Source organism: Eucyclogobius newberryi, unplaced genomic scaffold (assembly GCF_026437365.1).
Source record: "Eucyclogobius newberryi isolate DKJ021-1_F unplaced genomic scaffold, fEucNew1.0.hap1 SCAF_13, whole genome shotgun sequence".
Taxonomy (NCBI): domain Eukaryota; kingdom Metazoa; phylum Chordata; class Actinopteri; order Gobiiformes; family Gobiidae; genus Eucyclogobius; species Eucyclogobius newberryi.
The window spans coordinates 18640247-18657540 of NW_027315757.1; the positions used below are offsets into that span (position 1 = coordinate 18640247).

The 17294-nt window shown below is 46.1% G+C and overlaps 1 protein-coding gene across 2 annotated transcripts; it reads right to left on the bottom strand.

Moving 5' to 3' along the window:
* Positions 1-23: 23 nt before the first annotated feature.
* On the bottom strand, positions 24-13229 carry sh2b1 (SH2B adaptor protein 1). Of its 2 annotated transcripts, XM_072442801.1 has the most exons (13): positions 12334-13216; positions 11062-11408; positions 10287-10425; positions 9558-9848; positions 9221-9496; positions 8330-8431; positions 8101-8192; positions 7895-7971; positions 7419-7574; positions 7045-7256; positions 6617-6791; positions 6076-6166; positions 3837-4058 (listed from the first exon to the last, which is right to left on the bottom strand). In XM_072442801.1, exons 1-13 carry the CDS (start codon positions 12766-12768, stop codon positions 4034-4036), a joined length of 2418 nt encoding a protein of 805 aa, XP_072298902.1. In that variant the 5' UTR covers positions 12769-13216; the 3' UTR covers positions 3837-4033. The 2 variants fall into 2 exon arrangements, with proteins under 2 accessions (XP_072298901.1, XP_072298902.1); XM_072442800.1 differs by lacking the exon at positions 6076-6166 and having other exon boundaries at positions 24-4058; positions 12334-13229.
* Positions 13230-17294: the final 4065 nt, after the last annotated feature.

Here is a 17294-nt window from a genome sequence, read left to right on the forward strand (position 1 = left end):
CAGAGGAATAACAAGGACACAGGTGGTTTTCTACTTTATTTTTGTGGTTAAATTGAATCATTCCTGAACAAACTTTCTCACGTCCCAGTCAAACACACAAGGCACGAGATCCAACGAGAAACAAGAGACGAAACCAGGTTCAAACCGGGTCTGAACCGGGACTAAACTTCAGTCCTAAATCCACGGGGTTGTTTAAGTGCGGAACACGAAAAAGGCACAGGTAGAAAAATCTGCTAAAATCGTTAAACTTTTCAACACTTTTTCTTATTTTTTTCACACTTATTTCCTTCGTCTTTTGCCCCTGAAACGAAACATGGCAAATGAAAAAGGCACAAACGCGTGTAGAGTTTCGACAAACAGCCACCTTACACAGTTTTTACAAAAGAAAAAGCGACAAATGAACACTTTTCGTCGTGAAAAAAGGGACAGTGCGAGAGAGAGCGACCCGAACGTGAGGTAAGATTCTGCAGAAGAAGTCCACGGCTTCAGAAGAAACGTCACCAAGAACGAACAGCTGCAAGGTTTTATCACCACGTACTTTGACTTGGTTTTATTTTGAAGTAACAGAACTGTGAAAAGTGTTGGTTAACAAGCTTTATGTGCACAATATGAAATGATCTGAACATTTGGGTTTCCTTCATATGAGTTTCTTCTTTTACACCTCGGAAATTGTAGATTTTGTTGCTCGTTTATGCCCAAAGTTGCACAGAAAGTGAAGAAAAATACCAAAAACCTGATAATTTGTGGCACTATTTTGTTCTTTACTCCCTATAGTGGAAAGTGTCAAGAGCTCCTTTCCCTTAATAACATTTCTAAAAAAAAATTTTAATTTGAAAAGCATAGTATCAAAAGCTTCAGTTGTAGTCATCTGGACTCAGTTTGAAAAAATAGACTTTTCTATTTTCAAACTGAGTCCAGATGACTACAACTGAAGCTTTTTATACTATGGAACACGCCTGGACGAATGAGGGATTACACCGACAATTTGAAAAGCAAAAAATCCGAAAGCTACAGCACCGACTTTGTTGAGACTTCAGTTTATTTTTATTTTTTTAATGTATATAATTTGTTTCCTTAAAGTTCATGTTTTTAGTGTGTGTGAATGATCTAAATATATCATTTTTAGTACTTTTGAGGTTTGGTTGTGAACTTTGAGCTTAATCCACATTTTACTGCTAGTTTTCTGTATAAATATTGGTGATTGTGTGATCTTTATAAAGCACTTTGGCTCAAATCATGAAAACGTTCAATAGATTTGAAAGAGTTTTTCTTGATCAGAATGAACTAAAATGTGTGTGGTAATGTGTTGTTGAGCTTCAAGTGTCGCACAGAACGTAAACGGAGCATAAAGTGAAGCACAAAAGGGGAGAAACATCACTCTCTGTTAAATTATCATGTTTTAATTTAACTAACGCCACATTAATAAAATATTCTCGGTCCATTTAGGTGTGAAAAAGCAATATATTTGAGTTTTCACTACACGGACCATGACGCTCTGCTCCGTTTCAGAGCCAGTGTTTTCTACGTGACCGCAGACACCACCAGAGGGCGTCGTTGCGCTCACTGAAAACATTTACAGTCTTGAACTCGGACATAAAGCTCGAGAGGTCACATTTGCAAACCCTTTAAAATGATCCATCTTCAGCATGTTCTAAATCCCAGAATCGAGGCAAAATTGTTACCGTAAACCATTTTTTATATTTAAATGACATCAGATCTTTATACTAATAATGTTAAGTCTTTGTAACTAAAATAATGCTACAATTTAGAATTTGTAGGCTATAAAATGGAGAAAATACTGTTTTCGATCATTAAAAATCTCTTTGAGTTTCACTTAAGTCTAATTAGTGTTAAAGTGTGCGACCATTGACCATTGTGGGGTCAATATATCTGAGTCCAATAAAACCTAAAAATCATCAAAAAGAATTCAAAGTGAGTGTCGTAACGTGCTGTTAAATGTCCAGTAAATGCAGTAAAATCCAGTGTTTAAAGCAGCTCTGATGTCACTCACGTGTCTGAGGCTTTTATTGTGAAATTCTGAGGTGAATCCCACTTTCTACAGTTAAATCTCATCATGTTCCACTCAAACTTTTGCCCCATAAACATGAAACTTTCGTGATGACATGGTTCTGAAGCCATGGAGCGTCTCTGCGAGGTAAACCCGGCTCAGTCTCACTTTAGTGTTTGACCTTTCACCTCTCTCTCTCTCTCTCTGTAGTGTTAGTACTGGGACTGCTCCTCCATCGCCTGCACTCTAAAAACACGGCAGGTTTTCACAAGTCCGTTTTCTGTCATCCTTTGGATTCAGCCAAATCTCAAATGTTTTACCTGAAAGAAAAAAGACTCAAAGCAGCAAAAGGTCTGAACTCAAACGACTTCAAGAACAGAAATAAGGTATTATTATTATTATTTTGTATTATAATAATAATTATTATTATAATTATTGTATTATTATTATTATTATTTGTTGTATTATCATTATTATTATAGGTTTAACCAAAGCGTGTCTACAGCTGTTCGCATCTGCTCTGGAACATGAAACTGTTTGATTGGATCTGGTTCACGCTCGTCTCGTTTATGAAATTATCTTAACTTATTTTCATTTAAATATTTTTGTCAATAAGAATTTGACTTGGACAAAAACTACAGGCACGTTTCCACTAGTTCTTTGGAGCGGCGAAAAGGAGAAGCAGAATAGAATCCGTTAGCAACACAAAGCTAGCTAAGCACGTTAGTAACAGCCGTTTCCTGTTTATTCCACGGGCGGCATTCGCTTTGTCAAGAGCCAAAATAATATATTTCCAGGTCATAATGCGTCTAACGTTATCCAGAGCCAAAGCATGACATAAAGAGCGGTTCAAACACGGCGTAGTTGCCATAAGCGGAGTTGGCACAAACCTTTTTATTGAAATTAAATCAATTACTACGTTTTTTTCAGGTAAATACTTGCTGAAAGTGTGTAGAAATTATACATCTGAGCTGTTCATAAACGTTAGAAAACGGAGTAAAGTCTGACTAAGATGTAAAAACGGCTCATTTTGTTGATAATGAGATAAAACCATCACTTTTGTTACTATTTATTAATTAATTCTGTGAAATCGTCACATTTAAACTGAGGTCACAGAAAACACAATAAACACGTATTAATTAATTTAATTAAGACTGTACCGTCCTTAATAACAAATGGCTGAGACTGGTCTTGTGATTGCTTAAGAAGGCATAAGTTATGTTAGGTTGCTAAGCGACAAGACGAGCTTCAAGTGAACCAGAGCCAGCCAAAACGTGCCTTTTGTTAAAATATTAGTACCAAATAAACACAGATTCAAAACCAAAGCTAAACCAGGACCAGACTCGTACCAGTGAGATTGAAAGTACCATCAGAACGTGTCGCGTCATTAGCACTTTTCTCGTACCAAATCTGTACCATAAAGAAACAAAGTATCGGCGGCAGCCATTTTGAGTCAAACCTTGTTGCTGCGTTTGAGCTTTTTCAGTTTTTTAAAATGTCCTATCTCAGAGTCCTTCTGTTTCTTCTTTAAAGTCTCCTTCCTCCGTGAATCCAGGACACTCCCGCTCTCCCCCGAACCACCAAGTGACAAGTTCGACTCCCCCTCTCCCCTGAACCATCGAGTCAAGAGTTCGACTCCCGCTCTAAAAGAAAGAGTACTGATTGTCGACGGCGCGCGGTGCTCGCAGTCCGTCCTCGGGGTCAGTCGTCTCTAGCTGTCGCAAAGCCGGCTCCTCCCACTCCTCTGTGACCCCGCCCCCCGTCGCTGCCGCCCCGCCCCCCGGCCCTGCTCCTGTCGGGGGCGGGGCCACAGTTACGCTGGGCGGCGCAGGTCCGGCAGCAGCGGCAGCAGCAGAAGTCGTCGTCGCACTCACAGACGTGTTGCTCGTGTTTGTCGGGAGTTGAGGCGGTGGAGCGCGAGGCGTCATGGCAACGGCGGAGGATGAGGAAACATCTCGAGGAGAGGGAGGGGTCGGGGGAGGCGGCCTGCTCGGAGGGAGGGGCGGGGGAGGAGAAGGGGCAGGGCTACGGGGACGACTGCTGGTCAAGTCTGTGGAGAGAGAAAACATCAGCACACATATTTACAGGCCAGATCCCTCATCAGGACATGTTAGCGCCCTCTACTGGCACCAGACGGAATTACATTGAGAGATAAACAAAAGCTAGCTTGTCAAATCAAGCATGTAGTTGTAATTTTCATTACCACATAACTGAAAGAGTGAAAAATAGAGTCAAAAAAATAGAATACCATAAACTTCTAGGATATGAACGAGGAAACAAGAAAAGATCAGGAACAAAGTAAAGAACAAGTTAGAGAGAAACAAACAGGACTGAACCGATGTCAGCTTTAAAGCCTCAGTGAGAAGGGGGCGCTCCTGCCAGACAGGTCTGTCCCCGCTCCCGTCTGTCCCCGCTCCCGTCTGTCCCCGCTCCCGTCTGTCCCCGCTCCCGTCTGTCCCCGCTCCCGTCTGTCCCCGCTCCCGTCTGTCCCCGCTCCCGTCTGTCCCCGCTCCCGTCTGTCCCCTGTCCCCGCTCCCGTCTGTCCCCTGTCCCCGCTCCCGTCTGTCCCCGCTCCGTCTGTCCCCGCTCCGTCTGTCCCCGCTCCGTCTGTCCCCGCTCCGTCTGTCCCCGCTCCGTCTGTCCCCAACCCTGTCTGTACCCAACCGGTCTGCAGAGGAGAATGTCAGAATAGGTCCTTTTTCATTACGGCCTCTATTGTACTTTTCAGACTTTAAGCCGCTACTTTTCCCCCATGCTTTGAACCCTGGAGTCATTAGAAAGGTGCGTCAATAACGGCCACCTCGTATTTTCTATAGTTTAAGCTTCAAAACGCTGTGTGTTATATTATTTAAACAATTATCCAAATTAGCCCAGGTTTTTAAATCTGTATGACAAGAGCCAAAGAAAAACAGTCGTGGCACAAAATGTAACCCAAAACAAGAGACAAACTCAAACTTCTTTAACCGAGAGAAAAAACAAAAGTCGAATGAATGAAGACTTATGGATCACACACACACAACAGGACCAAAACCAGGACTAAACCAGGTCTAAAGCAGGTCTAAACCAGGTCTAAACCAGGTCTAAACCAGGTCTAAACCAGGTCTAAAGCAGGACTAAAGCGGGTCTAAAGCGGGACTAAAGCGGGACTAAAGCGGGTCTAAAGCAGGACTAAAGCAGGACTAAAGCAGGTCTAAAGCGGGACTAAAGCGGGACTAAAGCGGGTCTAAAGCAGGACTAAAGCAGGACTAAAGCGGGACTAAAGCAAGACTAAAGCAGGTCTAAAGCAGGTCTAAAGCAGGACTAAAGCAGGACTAAAGCAGGACTAAAGCAGGACTAAAGCAGGACTAAAGCAGGACTAAAGCAGGACTAAAGCAGGTCTAAAGCAGGTCTAAAGCAGGACTAAAGCAGGATTAAAGCGGGTCTAAAGCAGGACTAAAGCAGGACTAAAGCAGGACTAAAGCAGGATTAAAGCAGGACTAAAGCAGGTCTAAAGCAGGACTAAAGCAGGACTAAAGCAGGACTAAAGCAGGTCTAAAGCAGGTCTAAAGCAGGACTAAAGCAGGATTAAAGCGGGTCTAAAGCGGGACTAAAGCGGGACTAAAGCGGGACTAAAGCGGGACTAAAGCAGGTCTAAAGCAGGACTAAAGCAGGACTAAAGCAGGTCTAAAGCAGGTCTAAAGCAGGACTAAAGCAGGACTAAAGCAGGATTAAAGCGGGTCTAAAGCGGGACTAAAGCGGGACTAAAGCGGGACTAAAGCAGGACTAAAGCAGGTCTAAAGCGGGTCTAAAGCGGGACTAAAGCGGGACTAAAGCAGGACTAAAGCAAGACTAAAGTGGGTCTAAAGCTGGTTTAAAGCGGGACTAAAGCAGGACAAAAGCAGGACAAAAGCAGGACAAAAGCAGGACTAAAGTTGGACTAAAGCGGGACTAAAGCAAGTCTAAAGCAGGACTAAAGTTGGACTAAAGCGGGACTAAAGCAAGTCTAAAGCAGGACTAAAGTTGGACTAAAGCGAGTCTAAAGATGCCACACACGCACACACTTCCCTCTCGCGGCTCTGTTCACTTACACACAGTCTGAGATGGGGGTTGATGGGGAGTCGGGATGGCGAGTGTTGATGACATCACAGGCTGCGGCGCGACTGCCGGCCCGGTCTCGGCCTGTGGACACGAGCAGTGTCAACAACATCATCAACAACAACATCAACAACAACATCAACAACAACAACAACAGACAGGACTCAAACAGCAGAGGCTGAAACTGGAGACAAGACACAAAATGGCCGCCGGTGTGAAGGCTCTAGGTGAAACGGAAATGTAACTTTAAAGGACACATTCTGCATCATTAGGCAAGGGACTCTGTGTTTTCTTGAGACCCCAAAAACCCAGCAGAAACCAGGTGCTAAAACAATAAAAGTTAAGAATGATACATATTTAAATAAAAACATTTCTTGTAAATTAAATTCAAAATACAAATAAAATGCAGGCGCAGCGAGCAGGCGGGGCGTCTCCGTGTCATCATTGTGTTGCTCTGCCCCCTGCTGTGTCGTCCGTTTTACCTGGAGTTCTTTGAGTGGACTCTTTTTTTCTGATGATCAGTGAGACTTTTACCTGGCTGTCGGACGGCGGTGGCACCCACAAAGCTGATGAGCGTTACGTCAGATGCCCCACCCGACTCCAGGGGGATGGGGTGGACCCGGAAGTGCTCCAACATGTCAAAGATGGACTGAAACCAGAGGTGCTGCACTCGGCACTGTCCGTCCTCGTTCAGCGACAGCCGCAGGTGCTGAGGGGACCAACAAGTACGTGAGTATTGGTTTCCCCGCTTGTCCACAAAAATATAGGTTTAGCCCTGGTTTAATCATGATTTAGAATTGATTTAATATTTTAATGTCTTTGCCCTCATTTTGGGTTGAACATGATTTTGAACTACTTTATGTGGTTTAGTCTCATTTTAGTCCTGATAAGTCCTGGTTAAGGTGGTGCTTTGTGTGTAAAGTTGTATATATTTCACAGGTAATCTCTGGTTTGAATGTTACCTTGGCTTTGCCCTGGAAGTTGAAGGTGAGCACGTATTCTCCTCGCCGCGTCTCGCTTTGTCGCACCAGGAACACGCCGTGAGAAGCTGGGCCACCGGCCAGAACCAACTGAGCCGCCTTCAGCCGCGACAGAGTCCCATGGAACCACTGACACTCACTGAGCGGGTGCTCCACCGGGTCTGAGGGCCCGGGATCCGAGAACAGGAACGAACCTGAGGAAAAGAAGATTGCTCAAAGTTTCTGGCCCACAGTCATGTCTCCGCCCAAATGGCAGCTAAATAGACCTGGATTGTAGAGAAAGCTTTAGACTCGTCTACTGTTACAGAGCGTTCACAGAGTGGCCCCTCACGCCGACACAGAGTCCAGAGTGTTACCTGTAGCCTCGGGCGTCTCGGCGAAAGGCGTGCCCAAACTGGTCCCGCCCCCTCCCAGGATCCTGCTGTCTGATTCGTCAAGAGGAGCGCGAGGCGGGAGCTCAGGAGGAAGTGGGTCCAAGAGGGGGGAGGAGCCCGCTATTCCGCCGTAACAAACTGCAACAGAAAGAACAAAGTAAATCCTTTGGTTTAGTCTTTTAACCAGGTCTAAACCAGGTCTAAACCAGGTCTAAACCAGGTCTAAACCAAGTCTAAACCAGGTCTAAACCAAGTCTAAACCAGGTCTAAACCAGGTCTAAACCAGGTCTAAACCAGATCTAAACCAGATCTAAACCAGGTCTAAACCAGGGCTAAACCAGGTCTAAACCAGGTCTAAACCAGGTCTAAACCAGGTCTAAACCAGGTCTAAACCAGATCTAAACCAGGTTTAAACCAGGTCTAAACCAGGGCTAAACCAGGGCTAAACCAGGGCTAACCTTGTGAAAGACGGTCTATGACGTCAGGAGTCCCGCTGATGTCCAAAGGTCCAGTTCCCTCAGACTCGTCCTGTTCACTGCAGAGACATCAGCGAGAAATTTAGTGTTTTTGAATTATTACATGTGTTGTGCGTTTGTCTTGTCTTATGTGTCGTCTGTTTAACTTCAGGTGTGTTGTGTGTCATTTATTGTGTACTGTTTGTTACCTAAGGCAGATGGCGTTCCTGATGTCGCTGAGCCAAGCCCTCATCTGCACGGCGTCTCGTGTCTCGATCATATACTGCGCCGAGCCGTCCAACTGAACACATACGAGACTGTAACACCTGCGACGCTAATACTCTTCACACGGACTTGTTAAAGGACACACACTGTTGTTTCTTGTCCTTTAAACATGCTTTTGTACCTTGTATACCGTGTGTCGCGGCAGAACGTTACCTGCAGGAGAAAGGTATTCTCTTTGTCAGGCATCTCCAGAGCCGTGGTGCTCCTCACGTCCACAATGGAACAGCAGGGGGCGCTAAGACGAGGCTTTGATGCCTGAGAACAGACACAGCGCTTTACCTAACGAGCAGGTTTGGGGTTTGATATTGGACACTGGAACCACAAACTCTTTAAGTTTAAATCCTGTCTGAATATTATTCTTTAAAAAGGCTTGATAGGAACACCATTAGGCCTTAGTTATTTTATTACTTGGTTTACGGATTCGCCGCACTTAGATTATTGATTTATACAATTTAAATAAAATGAATTATTATAATTTTTTTTTTTATAAAGTACCGCCGACAAAGCAAAATAGCATTAAATTAAATGTAAAAAGCGGTATTAAGTCAAAAGACAAGAGCGGTGAAGCAATTTCTTGCCAAACTCCTGCGGAAGTCTGTGACGGAGCGGGTCTGTCTCTGCGCGCGGTCCCGGGGAGAGCGTGCATGCCCGTCTCTCTGTCTGCTGTGCGCCTTTATATCACAAATACACATTTTAAACCCATTCACCACATTTTCATCAGCGCGTTTTGCCGTGTGTGGGTGGGTGGGGGAGGGTGCACACTTAAGCGTCAGTTATGTCTAAAACACGCTAAATCTACTGTTACACGCTCCTGCGCGCCGCATCTCTCCCCCCCTCTCCTCCCGTGGTGCGTTTTGGGCAAACCCGGAAGAAAACATATTTTGAAATTGAAATTATATTCATATTCCGTCCGCTTGTGCAATATATTTCATTTAAAAATCCGTAAACCAAGTAATATAATAACTGCGGCCTTATCAGACCAAAATCAATCAGTGACATTGAAAAATCCCCAACAGTCTCGATCCCCGTCCTTGAGCGTCTAACCTTTGGTGGGATGAAGAACTCAAGGTAGTAATCATCTCCTCGCTCGCCCTCTCGCTCCCTCTCTCGCAGCACCAGTCGACACTTGTGCCAGCGGCCGCCTCTCCACGGCAGACTGCCCCCGGCGGACGGCAGGGTGCCCCCGGCGGAGAGCGGCGCGGCGTTGGCGACCGCGGCGACGTCTGCACCGTGATGTAGCAAACCGAAGGAAAACCCAGTGAAGCCGCTCGCCCCAAAGTCGTCCTGCAACGCGCTGACCGTGACTCCGCCCTCTCGCACCTGCGGGCGACACAGACTTTTAGAATCCCGACAGACATGTTTCACTGTGTGGCAGCCGTACCAGTCTCCCGGGCTTCCTGCTGGCGTTGGGAGGCAGCGAGGCGGACGAGGGCGGCGTGTTGGCGAGCAGAGCCATGCTGAGGGCCGGAGGTGGCGAGCGCGACAGCCGAAGCTTGTCCAGGCGCTGCGTCCACTTGTCCTTGTGCTGCGGGTTCTCTCCGTTGCTACGGTGACGGCTGGGCGGGTCCTGCGACAGCGACGATGACGAGGACGAAGAGTGAGGCAGCGACAGCGGCATCGAGAGGGAGACGGGCATCGAGGAGGGCGCACCGGGCGAGCGCTTCCCCCCATCCTGAGGAAGCAAAACACATTAGCAACAGAAAATCCTGTTTATCACTTTGTCAAGACCCAAAATATGATATCTCCAGGTCATAATGCATATAACATGATCCAAAGCCAAAGCATGACATAAAGAGAGGTTCAAACACAGTGCAGAGACTTTGCAGAGAAGTGAAATAAATGAGGCAAAAGACCAGAGTGCGACCCGATCCCGGCCTCAGACCAGAGCGCGACCCGATCCCGGCCTCAGACCAGAGCGCGACCCGATCCCGGCCTCAGACCAGAGCGCGACCCGATCCCGGCCTCAGACCAGAGCGCGACCCGATCCCGGCCTCAGACCAGAGAGCGACCCGATCCCGGCCTCAGACCAGAGCGCGACCCGATCCCGGCCTCAGACCAGAGAGCGACCCGGCCTCAGACCAGAGCGACCCGGTCCCGGCCTCAGACTGACCTGGACTCCCATGGTGTAGCTGTAGCTCTGCGGCAGCTCACTGGACGTGCTCCTCCAGTGCAGAATCCCTCTAACGCTCCGGCTCATGTTCCTCAGAGAGAAACGCTTCTTCAGCTTCTTCGAACCGTTGCCTTTACAACTGCAACAGAACATGCAACACTCAGAACAAAACAAGCAGAAGCAGAGGGGTCCATCTATCTATATAATCCAATAATAATAATTACAATAATGTAATATATACACATCTAAACATACATATGTTTTCTGAGGCCAATCTCAGCGATTCAAAAAATAATTCCATCATTTATGTGGCTGTGAGACGTGGACAAAACAAAAGAATGCATCAAAAATGCAACTAAAGGCGACCAACGGCGTCAAAAACGTGACTAAAAGCGACAACAATTAAAGACAAATGCAACTAAAAGCAACAAAATGCAAACTATACTTTTTAATCCTGAGGCCGATCTCAGATATTGACAAAAAAAGAGGTTTAGTAATTCCAGGTTTGTGTACCTGTGACATGGCTAACAGCAACAAAAATGCAACTAAACAAAAACATGACTACCTAACACCTAATAGGAATTAAATCTGTAAAGGTTTTAGTAAAATCTTAAATATAACTATAAGTGTGTTTCAGCCAAATTAGTTCAACCTCCCATTAACACTTCCAGAGTAACACTTCCAGAGGGACACTTCCAGAGGGACACTTCCAGAGGGACACTTTCAGAGGGACACTTTCAGAGGGACACTTTAGGACTGTGCTGATGGGGAGTACCTGGTGTGGTTCTGTAAGGGGCCCTCCGTGCTCTCGCCGTGCTCCACAGCGCCCCCTCGTCCCTCCGCGTCTTCTCCGACAGAAGCTGCACCGATCCAGCTGTCGTCCTCCGGCTCGTCCTGCTCCTCCACCGGTGCCGCTCCGTTCCCTGCGGGTCGACGTCCGTTGTTTCCGCCGACGGAGGAGCAGCAGGAGGACGAGGAGGAGGGAGGCTGTCCGGGAGGGTCCAGGCGACTCGCGGAGACACACGAAGGTTTGGAAAGAACCCGAGGCGGAGCGCACAGAGGAGACAGCGCCTCGTCGTCCTCCAGAGACGTGGCATCAGACTGAGGAGCCCACGAGCAAAGCTGAGGAGAACAAACGTCAGAGGAACAAACGTCAGAGGAACTGTCAGAGGAACAGGAATTTTTCCATCTTGTATTTATTCAATTACAGGCGTTTTTAAAGCTTTGCTGTGAACAGTCTGACTTGTAACTTGGTCTGGGGGTGTCATATAAACCCTTTAAAGCAGAACTAAGTCACTTTGGTGAAAGGGCGCTCCCTGCAGATCCCTTTTGACAACACATGGTCAGAAAATAGAAGTAAAGCCTTTTTTCCCCCCACAAATCGTTTTTCTTTCTTTCTATATTATAATAAAACAGTCTGGTCACAAACAAAAACATTTCACATTGCCAAATATTTTAAAAAGATTCAGGGTTTCTCAGGAGAATTGTCATCGGGTTAAAGGCGTAATGGACCCCATCGCCGATTTGAGAACTGAAACGGAAGTGCGCATGAGCATCGCAGCTAGAAGTGTGTTTGTTTATTAACGCAATGGATCGCATCATCTCTCGTCTCCGGTAGATTTCCGTCTCTTCTGAGCTCGAACGGTCTTTCTCTTAATTTTGTCCTGTACACTGAGGGAACTATATTATGATAGATCCATGCGCTTAGACACAGGGAAACGTGCTGCTCTCCTGGGGAAGAGCCAGAACGAGGCTGCAGGTGAGCTGTAGGTGAGTTGTATGATTGATACGTGGCAGGACTAATCAGCAGTCCACGCCGAGGAAATAAGACTCAGATTTGGGCCAAAAAATCGTCCATTACGCCTTTAAATGTTGGCATTTGTACACTGGCAATTAAAAATTCGATTTTATGTCAGTTAATCATAGCAAATGTCTATATTGGATGGATAACGTGGATAAATATTTTACAGTGCAATATTCCAGACAAAACGATTTTAATCGATCCATTTTCACTAATAAATCCTCCAGTCTCGGCGTGTTGACTCACCGTTTCCTCTCTCCCGGCGGAGCTGGAGCTCTGCGGCGCCCCCTGCAGTTCGCTCTGAAAGTGCCGCACAAAACGGTCGGTGAAGCGGCGGCAGAATGCGGCGGCCGAGTCGGGCGAATAGTGCGGGTTTTCCAGGAGAAACGCCCGATAGTGCCGAGCAAAGTCACCAGCAGCGACTCGAGCATGAAGCTCGCAGAACTCTGTCCAGCTCAGGCAAGGCGAGGGCGACGGCGTGGGCGTGTCCGACAGGGACGACAGGTGAGAGGAGAGGTGCTGCACGGGGGGCGGAGTCACCAGCTCTGGCAGGGGCGAGGGGCGGGGCATAAGAGGCAGGAGCGAGGGAGAGGGTGGCGATGGCGAGGGAGAAGGTGATGGCGGCAGGGGTGATGAGTTTGTCGCGCGAGGACTGGGCGCAGTTAGCAGCGCGCCGTTCATTTTGTCCAATCAGAAAGCCAGACAACAGGAAGTGACTGCAGAAGGGTCAGAGGTCAGGGTAGAGTCAGTTGTCCAACATGGCGCCTTCAGTTGAGAGTCACTCTCGAGAAAATGAATCACAACTTTGGAAAAACAATTCCAAATGAGCAGAAGTTCAAGAGTTCAACATTGTGCGTTTGGATTAAACAGAAAAACGTCTTTAAATCACAATCCCAATATGGATTGAAATGCTTCAGCATCTGTCAGTCTTCAGTATCCCACATGGCAACGATGTTTGTGTGGAAACTCTAAAATAGAAATGCATTTTGCAAAATATTGTTAATCTACAGAACTGTCCCAGGTTCACGTCAGTTAAGCTCGTCCACAAAAAGAGGAATTTCTTCTTTCCAAACGGTCAGTCTATCTCTTCACGTCGTACGAAATGTGTGGCAGTCAAATTCAAAATGTCTGCCTTCAGATGCGAGTAGAGATTGTCATTGAAATGAACAAAACAATCCAAAAGTGAATATTTGTAAAGCTGCTCAGCACGTGGCTCAGTATCAGATTTATTTCACTTTTCTCAGTCGAATGTGCTCCACAAACTGCACAATTGTCCCAAAATATTTTATATTTTCAGTCGAAATTCAAACTGGCTGCCAAGAAAAAAAAAAAGAATATCTTGAAATGTTTCAGGTTTCAGTCAAAAGTGGCTTAAATTAAATGTGAAATGTTCTTTCCAAAACGTGAATATTTCAAAGTGCAAACATCCCGTGTGTGGATTTGATTGAAACGCTGTTGTTTTTTGAGTGAACACCGTCACAGAACATGCGTCTGTTTTCTGTGTATGGTTGAATCTGATTGGTCAGTGGCTTTGGCGTTCGAGGTCCCCTGGTCATGATTGGACGAGAGAGCATGTTTTCAGCGAAGAGGCGTCGAAATGAGGAACTACATGTTTTTGAGGATCCGAGGAGCAGGTCTGGGCTTCGAGTTTCACATCCACTACACATCCTGAAAGAAACGGGACACAGTTCAAGTCACTACACATCCTGAAAGACACGGGACACAGGTCAAGTCACTACACATCCTGAAAGACACGGGACACAGTTCCAGTCACTACACATCTTGAAAGACACGGGACACAGGTCAAGTCACTACACATCCTGAAAGAAACGGGACACAGGTCAAGTCACTACACATCCTGAAAGACATGGGACACAGGTCAAGTCACTACACATCCTGAAAGACACGGGACACAGGTCAAGTCACTACACATCCTGAAAGACACGGGACACAGGTCAAGTCACTACACATCCTGAAAGACACGGGACACAGGTCAAGTCACTACACATCCTGAAAGAAACGGGACACAGGTCAAGTCACTACACATCCTGAAAGACACGGGACACAGTTCCAGTCACTACACATCTTGAAAGACACGGGACACAGGTCAAGTCACTACACATCCTGAAAGAAACGGGACACAGGTCAAGTCACTACACATCCTGAAAGACATGGGACACAGGTCAAGTCACTACACATCCTGAAAGAAACGGGACACAGGTCAAGTCACTACACATCCTGAAAGAAACGGGACACAGGTCAAGTCACTACACATCCTGAAAGAAACGGGACACAGGTCAAGTCACTACACATCCTGAAAGAAACGGGACACAGGTCAAGTCACTACACATCCTGAAAGAAACGGGACACAGGTCAAGTCACTACACATCCTGAAAGACATGGGACACAGGTCAAGTCACTACACATCCTGAAAGAAACGGGACACAGGTCAAGTCACTACACATCCTGAAAGACACGGGACACAGGTCAAGTCACTACACATCCTGAAAGACACGGGACACAGGTCAAGTCACTACACATCCTGAAAGACACGGGACACAGGTCAAGTCACTACACATCCTGAAAGAAACGGGACACAGGTCAAGTCACTACACATCCTGAAAGACATGGGACACAGTTCAAGTCACTACACATCCTGAAAGACATGGGACACAGTTCAAGTCACTACACATCCTGAAAGACACGGGACACAGTTCAAGTCACTACACATCCTGAAAGAAACGGGACACAGGTCAAGTCACTACACATCCTGAAAGACACGGGACACAGGTCAAGTCACTACACATCCTGAAAGAAACGGGACACAGGTCAAGTCACTACACATCCTGAAAGACACGGGACACAGGTCAAGTCACTACACATCCTGAAAGACATGGGACACAGTTCAAGTCACTACACATCCTGAAAGACACGGGACACAGTTCAAGTCACTACACATCCTGAAAGACACGGGACACAGTTCAAGTCACTACACATCCTGAAAGACACGGGACACAGTTCAAGTCACTACACATCCTGAAAGACACGGGACACAGTTCAAGTCACTACACATCCTGAAAGACACGGGACACAGTTCCAGTCACTACACATCCTGAAAGACACGGGACACAGTTCCAGTCACTACACATCCTGAAAGACACGGGACACAGGTCAAGTCACTACACATCCTGAAAGACACGGGACACAGGTCAAGTCACTACACATCCTGAAAGACACGGGACACAGTTCAAGTCACTACACATCCTGAAAGACACGGGACACAGTTCCAGTCACTACACATCCTGAAAGACACGGGACACAGGTCAAGTCACTACACATCCTGAAAGACACGGGACACAGTTCAAGTCACTACACATCCTGAAAGACACGGGACACAGTTCCAGTCACTACACATCCTGAAAGACACGGGACACAGTTCCAGTCACTACACATCCTGAAAGACACGGGACACAGTTCCAGTCACTACACATCCTGAAAGAAACGGGACACAGGTCAAGTCACTACACATCCTGAAAGACATGGGACACAGTTCAAGTCACTACACATCCTGAAAGACATGGGACACAGTTCAAGTCACTACACATCCTGAAAGACACGGGACACAGTTCAAGTCACTACACATCCTGAAAGACACGGGACACAGTTCCAGTCACTACACATCCTGAAAGACACGGGACACAGTTCCAGTCACTACACATCCTGAAAGACACGGGACACAGGTCAAGTCACTACACATCCTGAAAGACATGGGACACAGGTCAAGTCACTACACATCCTGAAAGACACGGGACACAGTTCAAGTCACTACACATCCTGAAAGACACGGGACACAGTTCCAGTCACTACACATCCTGAAAGACACGGGACACAGGTCAAGTCACTACACATCCTGAAAGACACGGGACACAGTTCAAGTCACTACACATCCTGAAAGACACGGGACACAGGTCAAGTCACTACACATCCTGAAAGACACGGGACACAGTTCAAGTCACTACACATCCTGAAAGACACGGGACACAGTTCCAGTCACTACACATCCTGAAAGACACGGGACACAGTTCCAGTCACTACACATCCTGAAAGACACGGGACACAGGTCAAGTCACTACACATCCTGAAAGACACGGGACACAGTTCCAGTCACTACACATCCTGAAAGACACGGGACACAGTTCCAGTCACTACACATCCTGAAAGACACGGGACACAGGTCAAGTCACTACATTTTTTATTTAATAATGCCTCTGTCTTTATCATAAATTATGTTGTGTGAGTTGTAGAATCCAGAGAACAATTACCAATAATTTTCAACTACCGTACTCACAATTAGTCAGTTTAATTCTTGCAACCGTAGTAAGCCCTACTTTACCACAAATTATACTTTTGAAAAGCGCACATAGAGCTAGAAAATAGTATATATTCAATACTTTGTACAGTAATAGAATATCAATCTACCGTAACTGAAATGTCTGCGCTGGGTTAGGGTCCTGGAATATCTAAAAGTTCCAACAAAAGCTAAAAAAAATAATAAGCTTGAGCGTGCATATTGCTCCTAGCACCCAAGAACCAACCAGAACCAACCTCCAAGACCTATTATACTGAAGTTCCACAACATTAGTGATGAACAGCATGTCAATGACTGCTATGCAAGAGTGGTCCAGAAACGAAAAACATTTGATCAAGTGTAATCTCGCCTGAGACAAAAGAAAGTGGATTAACTCTGAGGCTCAATGTGGATGGAAATAGTTTTATTTTTTACACCACAGGCCTCGACATTTGCAGATGTGCTGCCAGAGCCCTGAGCAATTTGACATTCCCCCCTTTGTTTCAGAACCACTGAATTTGGAAAGAGGGGTGAGGCAGGGCTGTGCTTGGTCCCCCTTGTGTTCACTTTGTACTTGGAACAATTGGCCCAATATATTAGACAATTGGATACAATTTATGGGACAGAAAATAAATTGTATTGAATTTGACAAGACCAGAAATTCCTTTACCCAATGTGATACATTTCCTTTATGATATTGGTCCAATGTTTGTATACAATCTGAATGTACAAAAAACTGAAATTCTCTCTAAATGGCAACCCCTTTGTGTTAGAAAAAACTACCCATCTAAATGGCAAGTGGAATCCCTTAAATATTTAGGTGTGTTCCTCCATTAAAAACTGTCAACAATCTTGACTA

Excerpts from the sequence above, each read along its gene's own strand:
- sh2b1 (XM_072442800.1), bottom strand. The coding sequence starts at position 12,768 with ATGAACGGCGCGCTGCTAACTGCGCCCAGTCCTCGCGCGACAAACTCA. Across the intron at positions 10,426-11,061 it reads CCCTTACAGAACCACACCAG|TTGTAAAGGCAACGGTTCGA; the intron begins GTACTCCCCATC and ends GTTCTGTTGCAG. Across the intron at positions 6,792-7,044 it reads ACTTCCAGGGCAAAGCCAAG|CACCTGCGGCTGTCGCTGAA; the intron begins GTAACATTCAAA and ends TGGTCCCCTCAG.